At 51.0% G+C, this 26,509-nt stretch overlaps 11 protein-coding genes across 11 annotated transcripts; 6 read left to right on the forward strand and 5 right to left on the reverse strand.

The window, feature by feature from the left end:
• Window positions 1-86: 86 nt before the first annotated feature.
• N7515_008395 (ATP-dependent RNA helicase BRR2) lies at window positions 87-6,749 on the forward strand (the record flags this gene model as incomplete). The annotated part of the gene is made up of 1 exon (XM_056669139.1): window positions 87-6,749. One exon carries the CDS (start codon window positions 87-89, stop codon window positions 6,747-6,749), a length of 6,663 nt encoding a protein of 2,220 aa, XP_056518969.1.
• A 564-nt stretch (window positions 6,750-7,313) lies between these two features.
• On the forward strand, window positions 7,314-9,555 carry N7515_008396 (oligopeptidase family protein; the record flags this gene model as incomplete). Its single annotated transcript, XM_056669140.1, has 2 exons — window positions 7,314-7,345; window positions 7,431-9,555. The coding sequence occupies 2 exons, from the start codon at window positions 7,314-7,316 to the stop codon at window positions 9,553-9,555; spliced, it is 2,157 nt and encodes a 718-aa protein (XP_056518970.1).
• A 383-nt stretch (window positions 9,556-9,938) lies between these two features.
• On the forward strand, window positions 9,939-10,646 carry N7515_008397 (uncharacterized protein; the record flags this gene model as incomplete). Its single annotated transcript, XM_056669141.1, has 1 exon — window positions 9,939-10,646. The coding sequence occupies one exon, from the start codon at window positions 9,939-9,941 to the stop codon at window positions 10,644-10,646; it is 708 nt and encodes a 235-aa protein (XP_056518971.1).
• A 385-nt stretch (window positions 10,647-11,031) lies between these two features.
• N7515_008398 (glycoside hydrolase family 43 protein) lies at window positions 11,032-12,088 on the forward strand (the record flags this gene model as incomplete). Its single annotated transcript, XM_056669142.1, has 2 exons — window positions 11,032-11,474; window positions 11,509-12,088. 2 exons carry the CDS (start codon window positions 11,032-11,034, stop codon window positions 12,086-12,088), a joined length of 1,023 nt encoding a protein of 340 aa, XP_056518972.1.
• Window positions 12,089-12,173: 85 nt separating this feature from the next.
• N7515_008399 (putative MFS transporter) lies at window positions 12,174-14,229 on the reverse strand (the record flags this gene model as incomplete). Its single annotated transcript, XM_056669143.1, has 9 exons — window positions 12,174-12,357; window positions 12,414-12,743; window positions 12,795-12,848; window positions 12,898-12,984; window positions 13,037-13,473; window positions 13,526-13,628; window positions 13,679-13,695; window positions 13,754-13,984; window positions 14,044-14,229. 9 exons carry the CDS (start codon window positions 14,227-14,229, stop codon window positions 12,174-12,176), a joined length of 1,629 nt encoding a protein of 542 aa, XP_056518973.1.
• Window positions 14,230-15,142: 913 nt separating this feature from the next.
• On the reverse strand, window positions 15,143-16,262 carry N7515_008400 (putative oxidoreductase, short-chain dehydrogenase/reductase family; the record flags this gene model as incomplete). Its single annotated transcript, XM_056669144.1, has 5 exons — window positions 15,143-15,294; window positions 15,360-15,431; window positions 15,497-15,623; window positions 15,679-16,130; window positions 16,184-16,262. The coding sequence occupies 5 exons, from the start codon at window positions 16,260-16,262 to the stop codon at window positions 15,143-15,145; spliced, it is 882 nt and encodes a 293-aa protein (XP_056518974.1).
• A 438-nt stretch (window positions 16,263-16,700) lies between these two features.
• N7515_008401 (putative serine/threonine protein kinase ENV7) lies at window positions 16,701-18,100 on the reverse strand (the record flags this gene model as incomplete). The annotated part of the gene is made up of 3 exons (XM_056669145.1): window positions 16,701-17,245; window positions 17,314-17,929; window positions 17,981-18,100. 3 exons carry the CDS (start codon window positions 18,098-18,100, stop codon window positions 16,701-16,703), a joined length of 1,281 nt encoding a protein of 426 aa, XP_056518975.1.
• A 529-nt stretch (window positions 18,101-18,629) lies between these two features.
• Window positions 18,630-20,594, forward strand: N7515_008402 (CAP-Gly domain containing linker protein BIK1; the record flags this gene model as incomplete). Its single annotated transcript, XM_056669146.1, has 1 exon — window positions 18,630-20,594. The coding sequence occupies one exon, from the start codon at window positions 18,630-18,632 to the stop codon at window positions 20,592-20,594; it is 1,965 nt and encodes a 654-aa protein (XP_056518976.1).
• A 488-nt stretch (window positions 20,595-21,082) lies between these two features.
• Window positions 21,083-21,788, reverse strand: N7515_008403 (3-hydroxyanthranilate 3,4-dioxygenase; the record flags this gene model as incomplete). The annotated part of the gene is made up of 2 exons (XM_056669147.1): window positions 21,083-21,629; window positions 21,757-21,788. 2 exons carry the CDS (start codon window positions 21,786-21,788, stop codon window positions 21,083-21,085), a joined length of 579 nt encoding a protein of 192 aa, XP_056518977.1.
• Window positions 21,789-22,036: 248 nt separating this feature from the next.
• N7515_008404 (RNA 3'-terminal phosphate cyclase-like protein) lies at window positions 22,037-23,248 on the forward strand (the record flags this gene model as incomplete). Its single annotated transcript, XM_056669148.1, has 1 exon — window positions 22,037-23,248. The coding sequence occupies one exon, from the start codon at window positions 22,037-22,039 to the stop codon at window positions 23,246-23,248; it is 1,212 nt and encodes a 403-aa protein (XP_056518978.1).
• A 1,488-nt stretch (window positions 23,249-24,736) lies between these two features.
• N7515_008405 (tellurite-resistance/dicarboxylate transporter family protein) lies at window positions 24,737-25,984 on the reverse strand (the record flags this gene model as incomplete). Its single annotated transcript, XM_056669149.1, has 1 exon — window positions 24,737-25,984. The coding sequence occupies one exon, from the start codon at window positions 25,982-25,984 to the stop codon at window positions 24,737-24,739; it is 1,248 nt and encodes a 415-aa protein (XP_056518979.1).
• Between the last annotated feature and the right edge of the window lie 525 nt (window positions 25,985-26,509).

Genomic DNA, 26,509 nt, shown 5'->3' on the forward strand with positions numbered 1-26,509 from the left:
AATCTTGACCTCCCGTTGGCAGATTCTTGTCGCAACTCATTCTTTCTTTCTTTCCATCTTTTCGTTTCAGTCATACAACCACCAAAATGGCGGACCAAAATATCTCTCAGTATAAGTATTCGGCGATGTCCAACCTGGTTCTCCAGGCGGACCGTCGTTTCGTCAGTCGCACCCATGACGAACCTACAGGAGACCCGGAGTCTCTCGCGGGTCGCATTGGGATCCGGGAGATGGGTGGACGAGTCCAACGTGATAACGCGCCAAAATCCAAGAAGACAGCTCCGGCAGGGCTCGAGCGAGGTGCAATTGGCGAGGGCGAAGATGTGCTTTTACGTGAACAGAAGAAGCGTCAGCGCGGACAACCAGCACAACTACGGGGCCAGGGCATCCTTTCAGCAGCCGATGCCTTCGTCGAAGGCTTGAAATACCGACCTCGCACACCCGCTACGCGCGCAACATACGACCTTATCCTCACAATCACCGGGAGCCAACTAGGCGACGTCCCTCACGAAGTCGTTCGAAGTGCCGCCGATGCTGTCCTAGAATTACTCAAAGATGAAGACATGAAAGATTTTGATAAGAAGAAGGAAATCGATGATCTTTTGGGAACATCAATGAACCCCAAAGAATTCAACGAGCTGGTGAACCTAGGCAAGAAGATCACAGATTACGATGCCCAGGACGATGAAGAAGAAATGGAAGGGGGTTTTGACGAAGAAAGTGGCGAACTCGATGAACGCCAAGGTGTTGCCGTCGTTTTTGACGAAGACGAAGACGAAGACAACATGGGAACATTGGACGAAGTCCGAGATGAGGATGAGCTGAGCGAGGAGGAAGAAGCGGACGAAGAAGACCGGGCGGAAACCGACAATGTCCCAGCTGCCGAGGACGAAGATGGTGACGAAATGGTCATCGATGGAGGCCTTGGTCGAACCGACAAAGCCGCAGACAAGGCTGGGCTGAAAGTCTCCGCTCGCGAGATCGATGCTTACTGGCTACAACGCCAAATCGGTGCCATATACACAGACCCTCACACACAACACGAGAAAACCGACGAGGCGCTTGAGATTCTCGGTGGAAAGGACGAGGATGGATCACCAAGAGCATTACGTGACGTTGAAAATGACCTCATGGAATTGTTCGATTATGACCATCCTGAACTTGTTGCTAAATTAGTCACCAACCGCGACAAGGCCGTCTGGGTCACCCGCTGGAGGAGAGCCGCCGAGGACGCAGATGCCCGAAATCTCGTGGAGATTGAGATGGTTGAAGCCGGACAACGTGCAATCCTCGATGAAATCCGCGGCAAAGAAGCCGAGGAATCTGGAGCACGACCTGACAAGAAAATCAAGTTGGACTTAATGGATGTCGATGTTCCTTCAGGCCCGACCCCCGACGAGAAGAAACCTGAAGGTGGTCAAGCTGGCATTCTGCAACCCAAGAAAACGATTAACTTGGAGAACCTTATCTTCCACCAGGGCAATCACCTTATGACCAATCCCAATGTTAAGCTTCCTCAGGGCTCGACCAAGCGCGCATTCAAGGGATATGAAGAAATTCATGTGCCACCGCCCAAGGCTAAGAAAGAGGCGGGAGAGAAGAATATCCCGACCACAGAGTTGCCAGAGTGGGCCCGTGTAGGCTTCGGAACCTCCAAGGAACTCAACCGTATACAGACGAAGTGTTATCCGTCGGCGTTCCACGATGACGGCAATTTGCTCGTCTGTGCTCCCACGGGCTCCGGCAAGACGAATGTTGCTATGCTTACGATACTTCGAGAAATTGGGAAGAATCGCAACCCTGAGACGGGGGAGATCATGCTCGACGATTTCAAGATCATCTACATCTCCCCTTTGAAGGCTCTGGTTCAAGAGCAAGTCGGAAATCTTGGCAAGCGCCTGGAACCTTATGGGGTTCGAGTCTCCGAACTTACAGGTGATCGTCAGCTCACCAAGCAACAAATCGCCGATACCCAAGTTATTGTCACCACCCCTGAAAAGTACGACGTCGTCACCAGAAAGGCGTCTGAGACCAGCTACACCAACCTTGTCCGCCTCATAGTCATTGACGAGATTCACCTTCTCCACGATGACCGTGGCCCGGTCCTTGAGAGTATCGTCAGTCGAACGATTCGCAGAACCGAGCAGACTGGAGAGCCGGTGCGAATCGTGGGTCTCAGTGCCACCCTTCCAAACTATCGTGACGTGGGGAGCTTCTTGCGTGCGGATCCCATCAAGGGCATATTCCATTTCGATGGCAGCTACCGTCCTTGTCCTCTCAAACAGGAATTCATTGGTGTCACCGACAAGAAGGCCATCAAGCAGTTGAAGACGATGAACGACATTTGCTATACCAAGGTCATGGAGCAGGTCGGTCAACACCGAAACCAGATGCTTATCTTCGTCCACTCTCGCAAGGAAACGGCCAAAACGGCTAAGTACATCAGAGACAAGGCCCTTGAAAATGAAACCATTGGCCAGATCTTGCGCAGTGACGCTGCCAGTCGTGCTATTCTCTCCGAAGAAGCAGACTCTGTGGATGATGCAAACCTGAAGGATCTCATGCCGTACGGCCTCGGTATCCACCACGCTGGTCTGAGTCTTGCCGATCGTGACTCTGTTCAGGCTCTTTTCGCTGATGGAAGTCTCCAGGTCCTTGTTTGCACAGCGACATTGGCCTGGGGTGTCAACCTTCCCGCACACACCGTTATCATCAAGGGGACCCAGGTTTACTCTCCGGAGAAGGGCGCTTGGGTCGAATTGAGCCCACAAGACGTTTTGCAAATGCTGGGACGTGCTGGTCGGCCGCAATATGATACTTTCGGTGAAGGTATCATCATCACATCGCAAGCTGAAATCCAATACTATCTGTCGCTTCTGAATCAGCAACTCCCGATCGAATCGCAGATGGTCAGCAAATTGGTGGATAACCTGAATGCAGAGATTGTGCTTGGCAACGTTCGCACCCGTGATGAAGGTGTGGATTGGCTAGGCTACTCCTACCTTTACGTTCGCATGCTACGGTCACCTGGTCTGTACAGCGTTGGCGCCGATTACCAGGACGATGACGCCCTGGAGCAGAAGCGAGTCGATCTTATTCACTCCGCTGCTGTGGTCCTTGAGAAGGCCGGTCTCGTCAAGTACGAGAAAAAAACTGGGCGTCTGCAGTCGACTGAGCTCGGACGTATCTCTTCGCACTACTACATTGGTCATAACTCAATGCTTACATACGCTCAACACCTCCAACCCTCTATTACGACCATTGAGTTATTCCGAATCTTCGCTCTGAGCGACGAGTTCAAATACATACCCGTTCGCCAGGATGAGAAGCTTGAGCTTGGAAAGCTTCTTGGTCGCGTGCCCGTGCCTGTGAAGGAGACCATCGATGAGCCCCATGCGAAGATCAATGTGCTTTTGCAAGCTTACATCTCTAGACTCAAACTTGAGGGTCTTGCACTGATGGCAGATATGGTTTATGTTACCCAGTCAGCCGGACGTATCATTCGCGCGATCTACGAGATTTGCTTGAAGAAGGGCTGGGCCTCCGTGGCCAAGACTGCGCTCGATCTTTGCAAAATGGCCGAGAAGCGTATGTGGCCCACCATGTCTCCCCTTCGTCAATTCCCTCACTGCCCAAGAGATGTTTTGCAGAAGGCGGAACGCATTGACGTCCCTTGGAGCAGCTACTTCGACCTGGATCCTCCCCGCATGGGTGAGCTTCTCGGTATGCCCAAGGCTGGACGTTCTGTGTGTGATTTGGTATCCAAGTTCCCTCGACTCGATGTTCAAGCCCAAGTGCAGCCCATTACAAGATCCATGCTGCGTGTGGAGTTGACCATTTCCCCGAATTTTGTCTGGGATGACGAGATACACGGCAATGCCCAGGATTTCTGGATCTTAGTCGAGGACTGTGATGGAGAGGAGATCTTGTTCCACGATCGATTCTTGCTTCGTGCTGAGTTCGCGAAGTCCGAGATGAACGAACATCTTGTTGAATTCACTGTTCCTGTGACTGAGCCAATGCCGCCGAACTACTTCATCTCACTGGTGTCTGATCGATGGATGCATTCTGAGACGAAGATTGCCGTATCTTTCCAGAAATTGGTTCTTCCCGAGCGCTTCCCTCCCCACACGCCTTTGCTTGACATGCAGAGTGCGCCAGTAAAGGCACTGAAGCGGGATGATTATCAAGCATTGTACCCAGAATGGCAGCAGTTCAATAAGATTCAGTCTCAGGTTTTCAAATCACTATTTGACACCGACGACAATATCTTCATCGGTGCTCCCACTGGAAGTGGAAAGACTGTTTGCGCTGAGCTGTCCCTTCTTCGTCACTGGTCGAAGCAGGAAAGCGGCCGCGCAGTTTACATTGCGCCGTTCCAAGAGTTGGTTGACCACCGATTCGCTGACTGGCAGAAGCGGCTTAGCGGGCTGAGTGGAGGTAAAACCATCGTCAAGCTTACAGGCGAGACCACAGCCGATTTGAAACTTCTCGAACAGGCTGACCTTGTTCTTGCTACTCCTACCCAGTGGGATGTGCTGTCTCGCCAGTGGCAGCGACGCAAGAATGTTCAGACAGTGCAACTGTTCATTGCTGACGAACTTCACTTGCTTGGCGGCTACGGTGGATACGTGTATGAAGTGATCGTGTCTCGGATGCACTACATTGCTCTCCAGACTGAGAATGAAATGCGCATTGTTGGCCTTAGCGTACCTCTTTCTAATGCCCGGGATATCGGAGAATGGATTGGTGCTAACAAGCACACGATCTACAACTTCAGCCCTCATGCCCGTCCTGTACCTCTTGAGCTTCACCTTCAGTCCTTCAGCATCCCTCACTTCCCCTCTGCCATGCTCGCGATGGCTCGACCAGCTTACCAATCCATCCTCCAACTCTCCCCTGACAAGCCCGCTTTGATCTTTGTTCCAAGTCGCAAGCAGGTCCGGGCCACTGCCGCAGATCTTCTTTCAGCTTGTGCTATTGATAACGATGAAGACCGATTCCTGAACGCTGACGCCAGCGAGCTTGCTCCACTGCTCGAGCGTATCCACGAGCAGACCCTTGCCACCTCACTTTCTCACGGTATCGGCTACTATCACGAAGCCCTGAATGCCACTGACAAGCGCATTGTCACGCATTTGTTCAGCATCGGTGCGATTCAGGTGCTGTTGGCTTCGCGAGATGTGTGTTGGGAACTGAACGTTACGGCTCATCTGGTTATCGTTATGAACACTCAGTTCTTTGAGGGCCGCGAGCATCGCTACATCGACTACCCCATTAGCGAGATCTTGCAGATGTTTGGCAAAGCTTCTCGGCCCGGCGAGGATAAGCTGGGACGTGGTGTTCTTATGGTTCCAGCAGTGAAGCGTGATTACTACAAGAAGTTCCTGAACGAGGCCTTGCCTATCGAGAGTCACCTGCAGGTGTACCTTCACGATGCCTTTGTGACCGAAGCAAGCACACGGACCATTTCCTCCACGCAGGATGCGGTTGATTGGATGACATACACTTATTTCTATCGCCGCCTTCTTGCCAACCCAAGTTTCTATGGCCTCAGCGACGTTAGTCACGAGGGCCTCAGCACGTTCCTGTCAGAGCTGGTGGAGAACACACTGAAGGAGTTGTCAGAGGCAAAGATCATTGACCTTGACGAGGAAGACGACAGTGTTTCGCCTCTGAATGCTGCCATGATTGCTGCTTACTACAACATCTCATTCGTTACGATGCAGACCTTCTTGTTGTCTCTCTCATCTCGGACGAAGCTGAAGGGCATCCTGGAGATTGTCACATCGGCGACCGAGTTCGAGACTGTCCAGATGCGTCGCCATGAGAAGCACATTCTTCGCCGCGTGTATGATCGTGTGCCGGTCAAGATGTCAGAGGTTTCTTTCGATTCTCCTCACTTCAAGGCCTTCGTCCTTCTCCAGGCCCACTTCTCCCGCATGCAGCTCCCTCTCGATCTCGCCAAGGATCAGGAAGACATCGTTCGCAAGGTCCTTAACCTGCTCAGCGCTTGTGTGGATGTTCTTTCTTCCGAGGGTCACCTCAATGCGATGAACGCTATGGAACTGTCTCAAATGGTTGTTCAGTCTATGTGGGATCGCGATAGCCCGCTCAAGCAGATCCCCCACTTCTCTCCTGAGGTTATCAAGGTAGCCAACGAGTACAAGTATGTATCATTCCTCACACCCATGCAGACATTTACTAATCTCCCGTCGCGCAGCATCAATGATATCTTCGAGTTCATGGAGGCCATGGACCCGTCAGAGAACAAGGACTACGCTACTTTGGTCAAGCGTCTTGGCCTTGACAACAAGCAATTGGCCCAAGCTGCAGCCTTTACGAATGAGAAGTACCCCAACATTGAGCTTGACTTTGAAGTCGAGGACCCCGAGAGTGTTACTTCTGGCGAACCTGCATATCTCAAGGTCAAGATCGAGCGGGACATCGAAGAGGACCAGGAACATGACCCCACCGTCCATGCACCGTTCTATCCCAGCCAGAAAATGGAAAACTGGTGGCTGGTCGTTGGTGAGGAGAAGACCAAGAACCTGCTGGCTATCAAGCGGGTTACCATTGGTCGCAAACTGGAGTTGCGTCTGGAATATGTTGTTCCTACGCCTGGAGAACATGAGTTGACGCTCTACCTGATGAGCGACAGCTACGTTGGTGTCGATCAGGCTCCTACCTTCAATGTGAATGCAGCTGAGGGTATGGACGAAGATGAGAGTGAGGAAGAGGAGGAGTGAATGTCATGATGTTGCAATTTGTAATAATAACCACCTTTCATGAGCTTTAGATATAAAAGGTTCTTCTTTCATTTTCTTTACTTGTTAACATTGTGTGTGGGTTGGAAGTACTCCGTAGACCTTCCGCAGAATCAGCATTTGAGCTATGATGCCGATCTCGTACCTGAAATAGCAACCAATCATGTTCCATATCTTAGAGAATCCCTATCCCTACCCCCATAATGAATTGTGTGCAAGACTTCAGTGTCACAGTACTAAACCCCCAGGTATCTGTAGCTCCGGGTTAAGTCAATTTCACCAGTTGCCTAGGTCGCACATGACGCTTAACCCAATCCAGGTCACCCCCCGCATGGTCACGTTGCACCGACCTCCCTTGCCCAGGTGGCTTCTCCAACTCCTCTTCTGTGCTCTGACTCCCTCTTCAGCTATCTTCAATCACTTAGTTGGTTGTTTTCCACATCTTTTGGTTTCATTACTACCTGTCGACCACCTGTTTAGGCTCAATTAGACCCTTGGAAGCTCCCCCTCACCGAGCTTCCTATCTTATCTCCATCACGATCTGATATGGCCATTCGTTCGATGAAGTTCACCCCCGAGTAAGCTGCCTTGGATTACCTCAAATATCGCGAACTGATATACAAAAACTTTCATTGAGCGTCGAACTGACTTCAGTTTCTCTAGGGTCCTGCTCGGTGCACCCAGGCGGTCCTCAGCTGCCCCGAATGCGGCCGGCACCCTAGCAGTCTACACCCAGACATCTTACTCGTTTGAGTCCCATTCCAAGACCAATGAAATCCGTGTGATTGATATCGAGTCGGGCCGATCTACCCTTATCACCAATGACCCCGGCGCCAGCAACCCGCAGTGGGTGGATCACAGCGATCAACTGGTCTGGTTGAAGACCAAGGCCAACGGCAACACAAGCTTCATAGTGGGCGATGCCCGCCATGCAGATAATACATATACCGCGGGCACAGTTCCAGGACCCGTCTCGGATCTGAAAGTAGTCGTCCTCGAGGAAGGAAAGGTTGGGTTCGCCGTGACAGGAAAGGCCAATCCAGATGGATCGTTGTATAATCCTCAAGATGCGAAGAAGCCGCATACCACCGGCAAACTATACACATCGCTCTTTGTGCGACACTGGGATTCGTATGTTGAGCCCCAGAAGAATGCGATCTTCTATGGCTTGCTGGAACAGGCGCCCTTGTCACCAGCCCGCAGAAGGGCTGGGAAGTACTCCGTCTCAGGTCTTACAAACTTGATCGCGGTATCGGGATTGGCCGGCGTCGAGTCACCTATTCCGCCCTTTGGTGGCACCGGCGATTTTGATATCAGCCCATCTGCTATTGTGTTTATTGCGAAAGATCCCAACTTGAACCCCGCCACCCATACTTCATGCTCGTGTTACTATGCTCCCATGTTTTCGTGGACTAGCATGAGTGAGCCTGATGCGAAGATCTGCAAGGTTACTGGTCTTCAGGGTGCGATGTCGTCCCCTGTCCTCAGCTCAGATGGTAGCTCTATTGCACTGTTGGCAATGCGCAAGGACGGCTATGAATCTGACAAGAATCGGATTCTGTATGTTCCGAACCCGTGGAGTGGGGAGATGATTGAGATCTTCCAATCCGATGATGGTGAAGGACTTTGGGATCTCAGTCCCTCGGTCGTGTCTTTTTCTCACGACGATAAGTCGCTGCTCATTCATGTCGAGGAGGCCGGCCGTGGAGTCCTCTACCAGCTTCCATTGCATAATCCACAGAAGGTTAAGCCTGACTCTCTCAAGAGGCTAACTGGCTCTGGATACGTGAATGATGCTGTTCCTGCGGCTGCCAAGTCCTCCAAGCTGTTTGTGTCCAGCAGTAGCCTGGTCGATAATAGCCTGTGGACTATCATCGATCCAGCACACCCAGATGACGTCCAAATGATGTCTTCAAACGGACGGGGTGGCAGTGCGTTTGGTCTGTCCAGCTCCCAGGTTGACGAGATCTGGTTCAAGGGAGCCGAAGACCATCCCATTCACGCGTGGGTCGTCAAACCCTCGAACTTCAAGCCTGGGGAGCAATATCCCCTTGCATATCTTATACACGGCGGACCCCAAGGTGCATGGAATGATCAGTGGAGCACGCGCTGGAACCCTGCTGTTTTCGCCGAACAGGGTTATGTTGTGATCACCCCCAACCCAACCGGCAGCACTGGTTATGGCCAGCCCTTCACCGACGGAATCCAAGGACAATGGGGCGGCCGGCCCTATGAAGACCTGGTCAAAGGCTTCGAGTATATTGAAACGCATCTAGACTACGTCGACACTACGCGGGCGGTAGCGCTGGGCGCTTCGTACGGCGGTTACATGATGAACTGGATCCAAGGCCACCCGCTCGGACGCAAGTTCAAGGCGCTAGTCACCCACGATGGTGTGTTTAGCATGACGTCCCAGCTGGCTAGTGAAGAGCAATACTTCCCTCTGCACGACCTGAAAGGGCCGATCTGGAAGGTTCCTGAGAACTGGGCGAAGTGGGATCCGTCGCGCTTCACAGAACACTGGCAAACGCCTCATCTGATCATTCACAATGAGCTGGACTACCGTCTGACCATTGCCGAAGGGCTGGCTGCATTTAATGTACTCCAAATGCGTGGTGTTGACAGTGCGTTCCTTACATTCCCTGACGAAAACCACTGGGTTTTGAACCCCGAGAACTCGCTCATGTGGCACCAAACGGTTTTGAACTTCATTAACAAATACGTGGGCCTCCCGGCTGTGTCAGAAGAAGCTGACCTGACACGCGGGGTGGCTAATATGTCGCTGTGATGCACAATAGCTTCTTTGACTTTGGCTTTGAGGGCCAATGTTGCCTAAACTTGGACATGAAACGTATATAAGGGAGAGTTATTGACATGGATGTGATTGTTCTTTTCATGGAAACAAAGGCCAATTGATGTCCCGTTTGCCTGCCTTGATTGGCGCTGAATGTCTTTGTGTCGCAAAGAAGTGATCTGTTTCGCGACGTTTCATCTCATTGTCGATTGTTCATTGACGATTTTCGACAATAGCATACTCACATACCCTTTGAATATATAAGACACCTTTATTTCCTCGATAGTTCTTCCTCTGAAACCTCGTACTTTAATCTATCAAGCATCAACTTGCGCCCTAAAAGGCTTCTTCTGATCAAAACCACCTACATCCTCAAAATGAAACGACATCACCCCGACCCAAAGAGCCCCAGCTCTCCTCAACGATCGAGAAAGTCGAGATGGGATGTCTCCGATCGCAACCTCTCGATCTCAACCACCGACTCCATAAGTCCATTAACCCTCGAAACCTCCCCATGGGGCTCAACGACAACAGAGGCCGAGTTCCCAGTCTTTCCCGAATCAAAAATCACCTTTCACGATCGCCCAAGCTTCCATCCTCAGTTCATCCCTCTCCTATTACATCTCTCCGCACGGCTCCGTCCGCTCGTCAACGTCGTGACTGGCCGAACACACCCCGACTTCCCCCAAACGATGTTGGCCTACAATCTACTTACCATGGAACAATGCGACGGCCTCGCTCGCCACTTCCATCAGGTCTGGCCGCCAGTCCCGGCAAGCTTTCATTATCCGGTTTATATTACCCCGTGGATTGGGACGCCTGAGGAGGAAACTACTGATCTGCCCACGCGACTGCGTCGGCTGGGCCGCTTTTTCGGTTTGCGGGGGTGTGAGTCGCCTATCGCTGAAGGATTTGGAGATATGGATTTTGATTATGAGAGTGTTGATTATGAGAACACTGAATGTGAGGAGATACCGAATATGTCAACAGAAGAAGCTGAGCTGCTTCGGCAGATGGAGGTGGAGTGGCAGCAGGCGCTGCAGAGGGCTTATGCGGAGGAGGCCCATAGATGGAACCTCAAGTGATTAGTTTGAATAATTTCTTTTCTTTGTCTTGGCTTCTCAAGTTCTCGTGCATAGTAATGTCAGTAATTGGCTAATTCTCCAGGAATTGCCCTTCCAAGACGGAGTTTGCGCCGTGGCTTGCTTGTTTCAGTTCGTTTAGCCGCCGGTTAAAGGTCTGAGGGCTTGGTATAGAGGAATACAGAGCGACGGGGCTAATAACTGGGGTAAAATAGGGATGAAAATCTGGAGTAGACAGATTGTAGATGGAGATAAATCGTAACTAAATTCCCAGTTAATCCTTCTCTTGTACGTCAATTCAGTTCTCAAACTCCACTCCGAGACCTCCCAGCCCTAACCCAGGGGCCCAACACCAACACCCAACATCAAACACTGAAACACCGACAAAATGTCCAAACCCCTCGTCTCCCACATCTACACAGCCGACCCCTCCGCCCACGTCTTCAACAACAAACTCTACATCTACCCCAGCCACGACCGCGAAACCGACATCGCCTTCAACGACAATGGCGACCAATACGACATGGCCGACTACCACGTCCTCTCAATGGACAAAATCGACGGCCCCGTAACCGACCACGGCATTGCACTGCGCGACAAGGACGTCCCCTGGGTCTCCAAGCAGATGTGGGCGCCCGACGCCGCAACCAAGAACGGGAAATTCTACCTCTTCTTCCCGGCGCGTGACCACTCGGGCATTTTCCGCATTGGCGTAGCCGTCTCCGATAAGCCTGAAGGTCCCTTCACGCCAGAGGAGAACTATATCCAAGGTTCTTACAGCATTGATCCTGCTGTCTTTGTTGATGAGCAGGCCGGCGGCGAGGCTTACCTGTATGTCGGCGGTATCTGGGGCGGTCAGTTGCAGTGCTGGGTTGAGGGGGGAGGATGTTGATGGGAAGGGGGTTGATGCTGATGAGAGTGGGCCGGATGGGAAGAAGAAGAGACTTGTTTTTGATGAGTCGAAGTCTGGGCCTCAGGAACCTTCTGGTGAGGGTGTGCCGGCGCTGTGTCCGCGTGTTGCGCAGTTGTCGGATGATATGTTGAGTTTGCAGACTTCGGTTAAGGAGGTGAAGATTCTGGCGCCGGAGACTGGGGAGCTTTTGCTGGCTGATGATCATGAGAGGAGGTTCTTTGAGGCGCCTTGGTTGCATCGGTATAAGGGGACTTATTATTTCTCTTATTCGACTGGTGATACCCATTTCCTCGCTTATGCTACTGGTTCGTCGCCTTGGGGTCCGTTTACTTACCGGGGACGGATTTTGGATCCGGTTCTTGGTTGGACGACGCATCATTCTATTGTCGAGTTCCAGGGGAAGTGGTATTTGTTCTATCATGACTGTGAGCTGTCGGAGGGTGTCGATCACTTGAGATCTGTTAAGGTCAGGGAGATTGTTTATGATGATGAAGGTGCGATTCATCTTGCTGAGGAACAGAAGCCTCTGTGAGGTGATAGGATGGAAATTCAGTTATATTCGAGTTACTATAGATCAATAGCAAAATTCAAGTGCGAGATAGCAGACATCTACCTGGCTAATGGCCCATTCCCTTCTCCACGTTCGTTTGAACAATCTTCCAGTACTTCTCGCGAGTGCGCTCACGGAAAGTCTTTCCGAACTTGATCATGAAGAGGAAGACCGCAGCGCAGGCCATTCCAATGAAAGCAGCGGATATAAAGCAGTTCTGATAGCCCATATTATCAACCCAGGGTGTGATACTAGAAGAAGTCAGGGTTAGTTGGTTGTCTTTAGAACCGACAGAAAGAAGACTAACCCATAGCCAATGGCAAAGGACATGGTGTTCCGGACCAGAATAACACTGGCCATGGCAACGCCACTCAGCTCTCGGTAGCTGTCAATAAAGTAGTTCACACTCAGCGTGATGCCACAGGTATTGGTGAAAGAAATCAAGCACATGGCCACCAGCAGTCCAAACCAGTGGATCTCATGCGCGGCACCGACGCCCCATAGTATGAGGGAGCCGGGCACAAGTACTAGACAAGCAAGGAAGGGCCATAGACGATGCTCTGCCTCCATGACTCCATTGTTTCGGCGGGCGAGCTTGACAGTCAGCCAGTCACTGAATTTTCCGGTGAAAACGGATCTATATCGGTCAGTATTTGTTGCGTGTGACTTGAAATCTGCGAAAACTTACGCAAGAATTACACCAAAAATGGCCGCTAGGTAGCTGAGACCGACCATGGAAGACCTGCAATGGATTAGCTCGCTTCGCCAGTTGTTCGAATGATAGAACCAACCCGAAGTTATATGGCGGTCCGCCAAGAATGATGGAGGCAGTTCCGTTCATGATATTGAAAAGAACCAGGTAAGACCCGTAAGAGAATCTGTCCTTATTAGCGAAAGGGTCACATCAACCAAGGAAGTCGTTATACTTACCCAGCGTAAAAGATAACCGGCCACGAAAGGAAATATAAACACTGCCAGAACCGGCGGAACATGGTGTTGTGCTCCTGGCGCGGGCCCCAGAGTGCCAATTTTTGCACATATGTCTTCTTACTGTATGCCCTATGCTCAGTCACAGCTTCGCAATCGTTGGTCGTGACCGGCGGTTTCTCTGGTCGCTCGCTGTTTGAGCTGACTTGCGATACCTCGGCACTAGGCTCTCCATCATGTTTTCTAACATAGTTGGTTTCTTCGCAGAAAAAGAAGAGAAAGATGAGTGCACAGCCAGCGAAAATACTCGGCCAGTAAAATACCCATCGCCAGCCTTGGTACTGGGCGATGAATCCGCAGATGACGGGTGCGAAATAGTTGCTTCCTGCTAGGAAGAAAGCATACAAGCCCATGTATGTTCCTCGCTCGTGGGTGAAGTACTTGAGATAGCGTCAGCATTGGCACACTCATTGACCATGGGTATTTACTTACTATATCCGTAACGGAGATCTCAGGGAGCGCTTCTACAGGCGCAGTGAAAAATCCGGAAACGATGTTTCGCGCGATCCATTGACCGTTGGTGCTCGCATATGGTCTAACAGGTGTCAGTTGACTTCCTACCATCGATAGCTTCACACTGCTTACCCCCACATTGTCACCCCCTGTATCTATTAGCCTGGATTTCCAATCAAGCTTGCGAATAGCTATGTGACTACTTACCAATATGCCCGCCAAAGACAGAAGGTACGTCGGGCGCTTGCCATACTGCATAGCGAAGGGCTGCCAAAATAGCAACCCCCATCCAGCCAACAAGAACATGTATCCTGTTCCTTCGTTCAATGTGCTCACTGGCAAGCCCGTTGCTTCATGGAGCGGTGTAAGCACCGAGTAAACGACAGAGCAAGCAATTCCGGTGAATAATGTGTAGCTGAAAGCGTAATCGTTAGCATCCTGTTGATGTCATATCAGAGGCTCTACTGTCAATTGTCTGCACGCACTCACATGCTCACACAGGCTGTGGACAGAAGCTTGCGCCTCCGACTCCAGTTAAGAGGGTCGTCCGGGTCATTTGAGGGCGTTGGAACCAGCACGATATCACGATCTCCATGGTCCAAATGCCGAGTGGCCAGGACATGATTCACATCTACCAGCGTAACTGTGCCAGGGGTGGCTGCGGTGTCTATTACTGCCGCCATGGTGCAGGTGTAGTTATTTTCAGTGACACCAGTGTAGGTTGGGGTTGGATGGAGGTCAGGAGATGGAGTTGAGTATATGATAGGTACCCCGCGTGTCGTCCCAATAATGGGAGTAGGGCTGACAGTAGTATGTCTGGACTGAAAAAGCAATTATGAGGGTCAATTCAAGCCGGGACAGGGATATTTGAATTGAATCGATGGGAATGCTCCAGTAAGATGTAGCTGTGATATCAGAGACAATGGAGAGATAACCGAGATATAGGGCGTGAGTTATCGTCATATATTGTCTGCGCAGATCGGAAGGGTTCCGCTTCTATGGCCAAGATAGACAGGGTGAGATGAAAAGGAGCCAAGGGCCAAGACAAACAGATGATGATAAGCTCCACTTTGCTATCTTCCAAGATTTCCCCGCAAACTCTAAATGTGCCATTCATCAGGAGGTTCCATGGGATGGATAACTTTCTTCAATCTGGGCAGTATAACTGGGCTGAATTTGTTCTTTATCTGAACCATCACGACGAAACTTCAAGAGGACCCCATCAAGAACAGCCATGACGAAGAAAGTAAGGGGCCAAAGCGGCAGGAATGCGGAGAACAACCCGGCTCCAGGGTTTGTCCCACTGCTCCAATTGCTTCTTATCACACCAGAAATCTAATTGGATGTGACTTCATCCAAGTGGGGTCACTGGGGTGACTCTCCGAATTGTAGACGCCCCCAATAGGTTGCTTTCCTACTTCGGCCATCCCGTCTTATTCCTTCTTCAGGAAAGAAAGGTCGAAACTAGCTCCTGACTTCGCTGCCAAAGTATCTCCGCACTTTGTTCACCCGCTGGAAAGTCGAGATGCGGCAATCTAAGAGCCTGACATTGATCGAGATACGCCCCTGAGTCGGCTACATGTCCGTATCCCCCAATCAGTGCACATTCTCCTCGATCCTGATCACATGCGTGGGGGTGCCTATCTTACCTTCAAGCTCGGGGTCAAGCAATCCGCGTACCACGGTGGCGCTACCTTGAGCAAGAGATCGCGGCACTTGCTGTAGAAGTACCGGGAGTTCCTTACCCTCTGCATGCTCAGGGATATGTGTCAGTCTGGTTGTATGCATGGACCTCAAGATCCATCTTACAAACCTTCCTTTTTCCGCTGCAACCAAGATGTGATTTCGTCCAATGCGACGTGTGTTTGGACATTGGTCTTGGTATCTAAATGGGAACGGGAGTCAAGAATTGGCACGCCTTTACCGACTGGGTTGGGAGTTGAGACTCACTTCCTGGATTTGCCGAGAATGCAGCGATAGATCGATCGCTATATTTCTTCGCAAAAGACTTGACGAACATGATAACCGCAAGCATAGACTGTGAGTACCCTTCAAGGGCGTGGTATTGCTCTCCGTTCTGCCTTGATCAGCTTCTTGCTGCCCACCCACATAAAAGAATGGACAAATCTTACTGAGAATGCCATATCGTCCCATGTCGGGGCAGGCGCCTCACTCCGAATGCTAGTCGTGACCAGAACAGCCCTCGACCCACGTGGCATGAGACTGCGCAGCATATTCAGCAATAAGAAATGACACAGATAGTTTCGCTGGAAATGAGACTCGTGTCCATCCTCGGTCAGCTCCCACGGCACGGCCATCACCTCCGGAAACCCAACGAACCCATCAATGGATATTCCCAGGCTCTTGATAGTATATGCTGCATCGCGGAATGAAGTCAGGCTGCCAGAATCCGCTGTTATGAAGACCATCTTGGTATCCTTATGTTTCCGGGTGATGTGGTCGATGACCGGCTGCAGTTCTGGTTGGGAGTGACCGGTGAATATTATAGTCCCTGCACCGCCGTGCGCAAGTGCGTCTGCTGTTGTTGCTGCTAAATCGCCTCGTTTGAGACCTGCTATGACAACTGCGAGAGATTGGTCAGTTTCATAAACCAGCGTCAGGGGACGGTTGTGGTACATGTTTTCCCCTTCACCCTGTCTGGGAACATCGTCGCCACGTCTGTCCCGTGTGTATGCTCAGTGAAGGTATAGCTCATTGTGCTGGTATACCTTTTGGTTTGAATTGGTTGTGTTGAAACACCTATGAGGCCCGTCTTCTGAACAACGCCGGGCTTTCGTCATTATGAGCCATCTGGATTTGGAGTATCTGTTTACTCTCCGGTTACGGTCTCTATCAAGGATACATCATGTTCTACATAAGACCGATGGCAGCACGAACTGGAGCAAACAATCAAACGTGAGACGGTCATATTGTCTATGATGGAGTCGTGATTTAGAGCCCAGACACGCCCTAGGAACCTTGCCCAGCATGGGTATGAATGAGGATAAGAGGTAAATGGAATTGCTTGATACCAAGGAGATTAAATCCGTATTTATAATGTACAACTAAAGAAATCGCACGCCCTGTGGAATCTGCCGGTCAAAGTAGAGAAACGCAGAAAAGATGGGAAACACGTCAGATCCGGTCTAACACCTTAATGAGAAGGTCCCGTGTCATCATCCTCAGGCATTTGGTCAATAACGCTCTTCATGAGATCGATCAGTTCTTCAATATCCGGCCGCTCGGAGGGCTCAACGGTGAGACATCTACGAACGATATCTTTCACTGGAGCACTGATTGTAAGGCCATCATTCTTGGACGCATCCTCGCTCTCGCCGGACTTTGCTTTACCCTTGGAAGCACCGGACTTCTCGTCGGGGAATCGCCAGTCACCACCGAGCACGCACATGCTCAGACTACCACCGGTCTCTTCGCTGCGCGCCTCGAAGGGGCTCTTGCCGACGAGGCAGGCGTAGAGTGTGCAGCCGAGCGACCAGATGTCAACCTTGGTATCTATTATTGACCCTGTCTTGACATCGAAGAGCTCTGGCGCGCGGTAGGGCATTGTGCTGTGTTCTGCTGCGGTGTCTTGTACCGCCAGGGCGAGTGAGCGGGAGGTGATGGCGATGGGACTGGGGGCCAGAGAACCCAAATCCATTAGAATGGGAGACTGGCCATTATCATCGATCATGATATTGCCTGGACCACAACGTTAGCTTGTCCCGGTAAAGAGTATGGCGCTCATAGCCGAATAGATCTAGACTCACCAGGCTTGACATCTCGGTGCGCATAAGGGCGCAGGTCTCCATCCTCAACCCCCTCTTGACTCTGAGTGACCTCATCATCCATTAAAGGCTCATTTTCTTCATCCTCATCATTGGCCCTCCGCTGACTAGCGCGACGTTTCGGCTTCATCTGCATGGTCCGTTCCTCGTCTGCCTCCTCGCCTTCTCTCCGAACACCCTTCGCCTTTCGCGTAGACGCTGCTCCGCTCTTCACGCGATATTGATGCATTGAGCGAAGCGCTTCAGCAACACCGAGTATCAGAACCATCAAGCGCTTCTCGGGGAACTTGGTATGGTTGACCAAATTGGCGTTGATCGCATCCTGGAGATTACCGCGCTGGTAGTATGGGAGCAAGATATAGACGGTCTTCGAGCCTGGGTCTCCGCCATCGGATCGGAACTTCGAGCCGGATTCTGTTGACACGCAGTGGTCGATTGAATGGATGATGTTGGATTGGGAGCTGAATAGGTTATAGGCTTCGACTTCCTTCAAGGCTTGCGACACGGATTCATGGCCGAATGGACAACGGATTTTCTTCAGCGCAAATAATTCGGAAGTGCTCTTATCCTGGACTAAGTAAACGTAGGAGAAACCGCCCTGTTGCGTTCAGTCAGACCAGCTTGCAGTTATTATCGATTGGGTTTGTACCTCGCCCAACAAGCGTAGGAGCTTGAAACTCCGATTGTTGATCTTTAGCTGTGGAGAGCTAGGAAAGCAGCACATGCAATCCGTGAAATTGTACAGGAGATCGAAGAAGTATTGCGCCATGGTGTATGACAGTATGCGATGATGTCGGGTTCGACGGGACTCGGTGGCGTACGGAAGCGTAACGGTGGCAGAAGCAAGACTTAGTACAGAACAGACAAGATCGTCGAGGTATGTCTTGGAGATGCAGAGAGGTAAGGTACATGCAGAGGAGGAGGTGGAAGTCGAAGTGTCAATGGTTGGCGGGAGTGGAGTGGAGTATTTGTTGTTCTCCCCCCCTTTCCCGTATATCGCTTCTCTAGAGATTCCTCGATCACTCTTTTCCTTCTACGTTACTGGCTGTATACTCTGTACTGTTCTAGTTCAGTCTGTCTTTTCATTCGTTTCTTTCTCTTTCTTTTTTTTCGCCCAATCGCTATGGTAGGAGTTGGGCTGTCAACTTAGTATCCTTGCATTCTCCTGACGCTCCCTCTACGCCCTAACTTCTGACCTTTCCAGGGGCCAATATCGCTAGTCGGAGCTATTATTTAACAGCCTCAATTACAGCCTCGGTCCTCTTTGTTCCCTTTCATATCCGCGACATATCTCCACAATGGCAGTCGACGATGTACAGGTCGGTGACGTGGTCAACGTCCCCGGTGGCATGTATGGGACGATCAAATATTTGGGATCGGTAGCGGGGAAGCCTGGAAAATTTGCAGGAGTTGAATTGAGCGCCGAGCACGCAGCACGAGGCAAGAACAATGGCGATGTGGACGGCCGAAAGTACTTCACAACCTCGATTCCAGGCTCTGGCATATTTGTTCCCATGAATAACAGCAAGTATGTCACACGCCGATCTACGGGAATTTCTGCCCCGTCTACTCCTGCACGTGGAGCACCGGTCAATTTCAGCAAATCCGTCGGCGCATCTCTCGCTACACCGCGTCCTCGAGTCCGACGCCCCTCTCTTCCCCGACCCGAGTCCCCTCGCGTACCCCCTCCAAAACTGAGCCTTGGTGGTTTGCGTACACCATCGGCGGCATCCAGGACTGGTGGACTCAATGGTGGCATGCGTAGCCCTGTCAAGGCGCCGTCTCGGCTGTCTGACAGACCCTCGTCGCGACTTAGCATTGATGACGACGCTTCGTCTTATGGACGCCCATCGGACTCCCGCCGACCGCTTTCATCAGAAACCCAGGACTTGAAAGACCAGATCAAGAGTCTAGAGAAACAGCTTCTAGACCGAGATAAGCAGCTTGAGGAGCAATCTAGAACTTTGGGCGAGTTCCAAGCTACCTTGGAGGAATTGGAGGGATCAGAAGGACACTCGATCCGTACACAGCTGCGCGAACGCAATGAGCGAATCAACCAATTGACGGCCGAATTTGACGGCCATCGTGCAGATTTCAGAAGCACCCTCGATACACTGGAAATTGCAGCTTCTGAGACAGAGCGTGTTTATGAGCAGCGCCTCGAAGAGCTTATGCAACAGAACAAGGAACTGCAGGACCGCGGGGAAGATGTCGAGATTGTTGCGCAGCAGCTCAAGCAGTTGGAAGAGCTGGTGTCAGAATTGGAGGAAGGCCTCGAGGACGCCCGACGTGGAGAGGCCGAAGCTCGGGCCGAAGTCGAGTTCCTCCGCGGTGAAGTTGAGCGAACAAAGCTGGAGCTCAAGAAGGAGCGTGACCACTCTGCGGCCGCGCTGAAAGATGCCCACGCTGCGGCAGACAGCTCCCGGAGTAGTAGTGACTTGGACCAGAAGGACGATGAGATCCGAGGACTCAAGGCTATCATCCACTCTCTGAGCCGCGGAAACCCCGTTGCAGCCGGCTCAGCGAACCATGATAACAATGCGGAGCAAATTGCTCAGTTAGAATCGCGAATTCTAGAGGTCGAAGAGTTGACCATCCACAAGGATGAGCGGATCGAGGAACTCGAGCGTGAGCTTCAAGAAATGCAGTTGCAGTCTCGCAGTGGTCGCAACCGCAGTTCTACCGTCACTCTTTCACCCAAACAACACAAGCCATCGCACTCTGCCGGCAACATCTCCCATGACTCAAACAACAACAATCCTCACCGTCTCTCTGACCGTACAGTGGTCCCAACCGACTGGCATGATGCTCCATCCGAGCCCCGCCACCACCGTGGTATTTCCAACTCTTCCCAGCCGCGGCTGGAGACCATGCATGAATCCGAACGCTCTTCCGATGAGGATCCCATGTGGTGTGAAATCTGCGAAACGGCTGGCCATGACATCTTGAACTGCACCAGCATGTTCGGCTCCGGTAAGAAGTCCACTGAACAGAAGAAGCCTGCAGACCACGCCGACGATCCCGCCGACGAACTTCCAATTGAGAAGACGGAGCCTCTCCAACCTAAAGCAACTGGCGATACTCCCCCCGCACTCAGGACTGGACGAGAAGTCGTCATGGAGGGACTTAAAGGCATCGGCGGTCTTGGATCATCCATGGCTCCTATTGCCGGTAAGTCATCGGGAGTCATCGACGAGTCTAAGTGGTGTGCCCTCTGTGAGCGCGACGGCCATGAAAGCATTGACTGCCCGTTTGATGAATAATGTTCTGTGTATACAGATGAGTGACATGAGCTCAGTGCACAACAGAACTATCGCAGTCCTGCTGCACGCACCTACCTTGGGGTTTCTTCTAGTACATGATTGTTGGGTCGGTTCCATTTTATGCCGGTTAATTATGATGTCTTCTTGTTGGGGATTGAAGCTTTCTGGAGATATCCCAGAGTTGTTCATGTTTTGTGCCTCTCATCATGGCAGAGGATTTGCACCACGGCGAGGCCGAGTGCCTGTAATAAATACTTTAGATTGGTTGTAATGAAGAGTCATTCGCTGGTGTATATGCCATAACTCCAAATTCAATTCTTCGTCATGCTAGGAATGACCTTAACTGGATCGTCCTTTGTAAGTACTGGCCATTTTCTGTCTGCTTTCATTCACCCGACATAGTATTACATTCATCACTCGTACTTTTCGTGACCGAAGGTTCATACCGAACGGTCTCGCAGACTCCCTGCTCAGACGGGCCTGGTGCACTATTCAAGATGAGTCGGCGGTTGTATAATTTCTCCATCCTGGTACTTTGATGCAGCAATTTCCCCACAAGCTTTACACTTGCGCTTTTCTTCATCGGCCGCGAATTCCTCAACCACAGCCTTAACCTGCGTCCCCAGGTCAACGCATACAAACTTCTTCTCCCACACGATTTCGTTGCATTTCTTGCAGTACCACCTCATAATATCGACTGCATCCTTGGCTCGTGGCTGCTCCATCACAACACCAACAGTGTCCTTGAAGCGTACGGGACAGTGCGGTGTGTTCGCGGGCAGTAGGAAAATTGAGCCTTCATGGATGGGGATATCTTGAAAGGTCGGAGGTGTGGTTGTAGTATCAACTGTTTTGAGCAACATTGACCCTCGGTACTGGTAGAAGAACTCTGGGGTCGTGTTGATGTGGAAGTCAGTTCTGGCATTGGGCCCGCCCACTATCATGACTGTGTAACCGGCTGTTTCGGGTCTTGACGGGTGATAGACGCAGTAGTTGTTGACTGGTGGTTGCAGCAAATGGGAGTTCTCTTCGAGCCTGCGGAGGTGTCAGCATCAATGAGTACTTATTGGGATAGCCTAGCTTATGAGCCCCGCGAGGCATAATGATATCACATAGGGGTCAGGGGTAGAGTATAGGTATGAACATAGACCTCTGTGCTTACCACTTGGGAATATTGAGTGCTGGGGGAAGCATTGTGAATGATTAATATCTGAACTTTTTACTGTGTAGAATGAAGCAGTGTGAAGAGATCGCATGAGGTTCAAAAGTTTATAAATCAGAACTAGTCAGAACGTTGATCTGCATGATCGGAGATATCAGCTCCACTCCGGATTTAAGGTACGGCTCGGATCAAACTTAACCCGTCAATTTTTCTTTTTTCATATCTCGAAATCCAGCAGTCGGACTTCGTTTAACGCAAGAGTCTTGACCAACCACACAAAATGGCAACCTCTCAGCCCCCTCTTCGGTTCACAACCCATCACAATTTGGTATATCGTTTGGTCTTGTCCACCCTCACCGGCCGCACAGTTCACATCTCGCAAATTCGTTCGTCGTCACCCACGAATCCCGGTCTCGCGCCTCATGAAATCTCTTTCCTCCGTCTCCTCGATGCAGTCACCAATGGCTCTCAGATGGAGATCTCATACACTGGAACGGTCCTCGTATACAAGCCCGGTTTGATCACGGGCAGCACGACCGGCACTGGAGCCAGCGGCGGCATGATCACATATGAAATTCCTTCAAACTGTAGCCGCGGCCTCAGTTACTTCCTGATTCCACTCTGCCTGCTGGCCCCCTTCTCTAAAGCCCCAATGAAAGTTCTCTTCACCGGTCCCGGTGTGATTACCTCGTCTACGCCGACTGGAGATATGTCTGTCGACAGCGTTCGCACCGCGATTCTCCCTCTGTACAACCAATTCGGTATCTTCAACAACATCGAACTTCGTATCTTACGGCGATCAAACACCGGTCCCAATGGCAGGGGAGGTGGTGGTGAGGTGCAGCTCGTTTTTGGCCACCAGGTCCGTCTGCCGAAGACTCTGCATCTTATGAATGCCGGCCGCATCAAGCGCATCCGCGGTGTTGTATACTCTGTTGGTGTGTCTGGCTCCAACAACGCTCGCATGATTGAGACCGCCCGTGGTATCCTGAACCCACTCAGCCCCGACACTTATATCTTCTCCGACGTCGCGCCTGCGCCTTTGGTGCCAGCTCCGGATAAGACAAACCCTCAGGCGAAAAAGAAGATTGGCCTTGGATTTGGCCTGTCTTTGGTTGCGGAGTCTTCCACGGGCTGCCTATTCTCAGCCGATGTCGCTTCTCCGCCGTCCGGTGGAACGGCCCCCGAGGATATTGGCCGGCAGTGTGCATTCCAGCTTTTGGAGGCGGTTTCTAAGGGTGGTTGTGTCGCTCCTGCGGCTGCCACTACCATGTTCACTCTCATGACCATGGGCTCCGAGGATGTTGGTCGGCTGCAGGTTGGCCGAGAGGTGATCGCCGATCCTAGTGTGATCCAACTCGCTCGCGACATGTCCAAGTTTGGCGTTCCCGGCTGGGGAATTAGAGACGCGCCTGGTGATAATACCGACGGTGATGTGATTGTCAGTATCGTCGGCCGTGGAATCGGTAACGTCGGCAGAAAGGTTGCTTAAGCTGCTGTGGACGGCTTTCGCACTTCATCCCAAGTCTACCACCACTCTGCGGGAAGTACCTTCCGCGGGCCATTCCTTCCCAGCACGTGGTCTCATGGTAGTTCATCAGATGCCGCCGGCATCGCGGGCTTCTGGCCGTCTGCCCAGTGCGCTCCCGGCAGTTCTTGCAGACATTCTCAATCAAGGCTCTTTTTGACTGTCGAGCATGAACTCGATCCGTCGCTATCCCCTGTCGACAGAGCCATGTACACTAAAAGACGTGGCACACCTTGCTTTCTCCTGTCATCATGATACCCATACACAATTTGCATCTAGAGCAAGGTGACAATCTTAGGATTCAATAATGTACTGGAATACATTGGTTTCTTGATCTACTCTATCCTGCCAGACTGTGATATCATTGCAATGGTTTTGCAGTCACGTGCCATTCTGGACTCTGTATGATGTATTTACCTCGTGCTTTCCTTAGTAGATACCAACATGTTTACTTGATTACTTCATTCATCGTTGTCCCATGGGTACCATGGTTGAATGTAAACAGGTACATAAACCCCCCTGACCCTTTTTCCTTCTTCTCTTCTTCATCTCCCCAACCATCTCACCCATCTCCTCCATCTTCTCTTCCATCTCCTCCATCTCCTCCATCTCCTTCATCCATCGCATTCTTTATCCATCTCATCAATTATCAATCACTTCTATCTTATATATTGCATTCCTACCATCATCCCATCTTCATCTTCATTCTTCCAGTTTCTGCCCTTTATCATCCATTTGTCAATTACATCACTTCTGACTCATCACATTCACTCTACCTTCCCTGATCTTTGTCATCTTTACCTTCTTCCTTTACCTTCTTCTGACTTACCAGCATCTAGTCCTTGCCAGTCCATGGCTTGGCACCACATACTTACCACGTACTTCATCCTCTACTTCCTCTCTACTTGTCATCTGCCTGCCATATTTCTACCATTTAGTAATGACGATGCCAGCTTCTGCCATTTGGTTAATGATGCCAATGGTCTGTCACATCGGCTGCTCGTTCCCCAGTGTTAACGCCTCATCGTGGTGCTTAGGCACGTCATTCCTGACAATAGATGTCGCTTGTTATGTAGTACTAGGCAGTCATGGAAGAATTGAACAATAAATAAGGACCTTGTTCTATTTCTATCTCTCAAAACTCTAGTAGGTAGACGCTTGCAAATGTTGTAAGATTAAAGCCACAAAAGATGGAACGCCGGAGATGCAACAGACTTCGTATATGAGTCCAAACAACAGGAGAAAAAACATCAGGATGCATGAACGCTTTTGATTAAAATGAAAGTGGGGAAATGATCACGAAAAGAAGAACAGTAAACAGTGAATGAAATATTGTGCAATGAAACCCAAAGAAGAGAAGACTGTGTAAGAAGTCAACAAAGTGCAAAAGGATGACTTAAAAGATCGAATATAGCATGAGAAAGGAGAGGGAAACATCCGTATCAGAAGACCTCAATCAGAGACATCCTCGTCCTTGCCAGGGTACATAATTTCCTGGTTGATGACAGCGCGAATATGACAGACAAAGACAAACAGGAACATGCAGACAATGCAGATGGACATAGCCGAGCCAACACCCCGGATCGCCTGGCTATGGAAGGCATTGCCAAGGGTAATAGTAGCAATGGTAAAGCCAGTGTTGGGGAAGACCATGGCCCACCAGCCAAGATGGAACGCCTTGGGTGGCGCCCGGATGACAGCAATAGCAGCAATGCAGAAGAACCAGAAGCTCAGAGCCCACAGAAAAGCACCAGCAGCCAGCGCCAGGATCTCCACCATACGGCCGTCAGCTGCGCTGTCGGTACTGTTCAAGACGCGGAATGTGTCAGGCAGACCCTGGGCCATGCCGACGAGGGCGAGCGCTGTGAAGGCAGGCGGACCGACACAGATGAACATTCCCGGTCTGTGTTCGCGGCATGGCAGACCTGATTCCATCAATCGGCCGATGTAGTGTGCGTACATCATGAAGGAGATGCAGAAGCCGAGGCCTTGGAAGGTCATTCCGGCTGTGACGATGGCGATGGCGGAGCGTTCGGGCTGGCTGTGAGCAATGACGGAGGCGATTGTGCCGCTCAGCATGATGGGGAAGGCGGGGAGGACCCATGAGGGCATCATTGTCTGTAAGCGGTAGGTGTGGGAGGAGAAGAGGAAGGAGTATTGGAGGACGGCGAGGGAGAATGTGCAGGCGCAATAGATCCAGAAGAGGACTTCCAGGGTGGTGGTGAATGATTTGGTGGGTTGGTCACCGAAGTATTTTTCTAGACCGGTTATTATTGTTGCGACGGAGAGCCAGAAGGTTGGGAAGAAGAGGCCTTCGCGCTCGTGGCGAAGGGAGCTGAGGAAACCGCCGTGGATGATGAAGCGGGATGCCATGAGAGAGCAGACGAGGGAGAATAGGACAAGATTGATGAGGTAGATGGCTAGTCCGATTTGATAGCAGCCTTGGAATTGGTTGGGCTGGTTGGCTATGAGTAGGGCTAGTCCTCCTGCGCTCATGGTGAGAGTGTACCATGCCCAGGTGAAATGGCGGAGGCGCTGACGGAAGTTCAAGGAGACAGGCTTTTGGTATTTCTCGGTGTCGATGAAGGGTGTGTCAGAGTGTGAGGAGTGTGCAGAGTGCAAAGAGCGTGAAGGGGAAGGAGGTTGAAGCTCTTGGCTTGGATCAGGGTAGACGCCTAGTAGGACTGGGTTTGGCGTCATGATGTGTATAGATTGATGTTTAGAGGCAATGAGGTATAGAGGGTGTCTCTGAATGTAAGATATAGTATATGAGAGTGAATGTATTCCAGTGGGATTATAGACCGATTGGGTTTGATAGAATGAACAAATGGAATTGCAAAGTCAAGAAAGGCTTGTATGTAGAATGAAGTTGTAAGAGGAGGACTGGAGTGAATTGTAATGGATGAATTGAGACTGGAAGGGCGAGAAGGAATGTTCAAATACCTCGAACAGACCAAGATGGGCAGCAAAGCGAGATCAACAGGGCATCAATTCCAGATGCTGAACGCTCGTCCTGAAGATCAGCCAAGAATTCCATGCCCTAAAGTCCTTGATACAGTAGAACATGGCCGAAAAGGGATTCAAAAGTCAAAACGACAGTTTTGCAATGGACCTACCAGCGGCATCAATGGTATCGCAGACCCATAATCTGTACGAACTAAAAGATCCATAAGAATAGATCCGTCCAGGATGCTTGGCTAGGGCGATTCGTCAGTCACCATGTGC

The sequence above is a fragment of the Penicillium bovifimosum genome (assembly GCF_028826915.1).
Source record: "Penicillium bovifimosum strain IBT 22155 chromosome Unknown utg000006l_segment0_segment0, whole genome shotgun sequence".
Lineage (NCBI taxonomy): Eukaryota > Fungi > Ascomycota > Eurotiomycetes > Eurotiales > Aspergillaceae > Penicillium > Penicillium bovifimosum.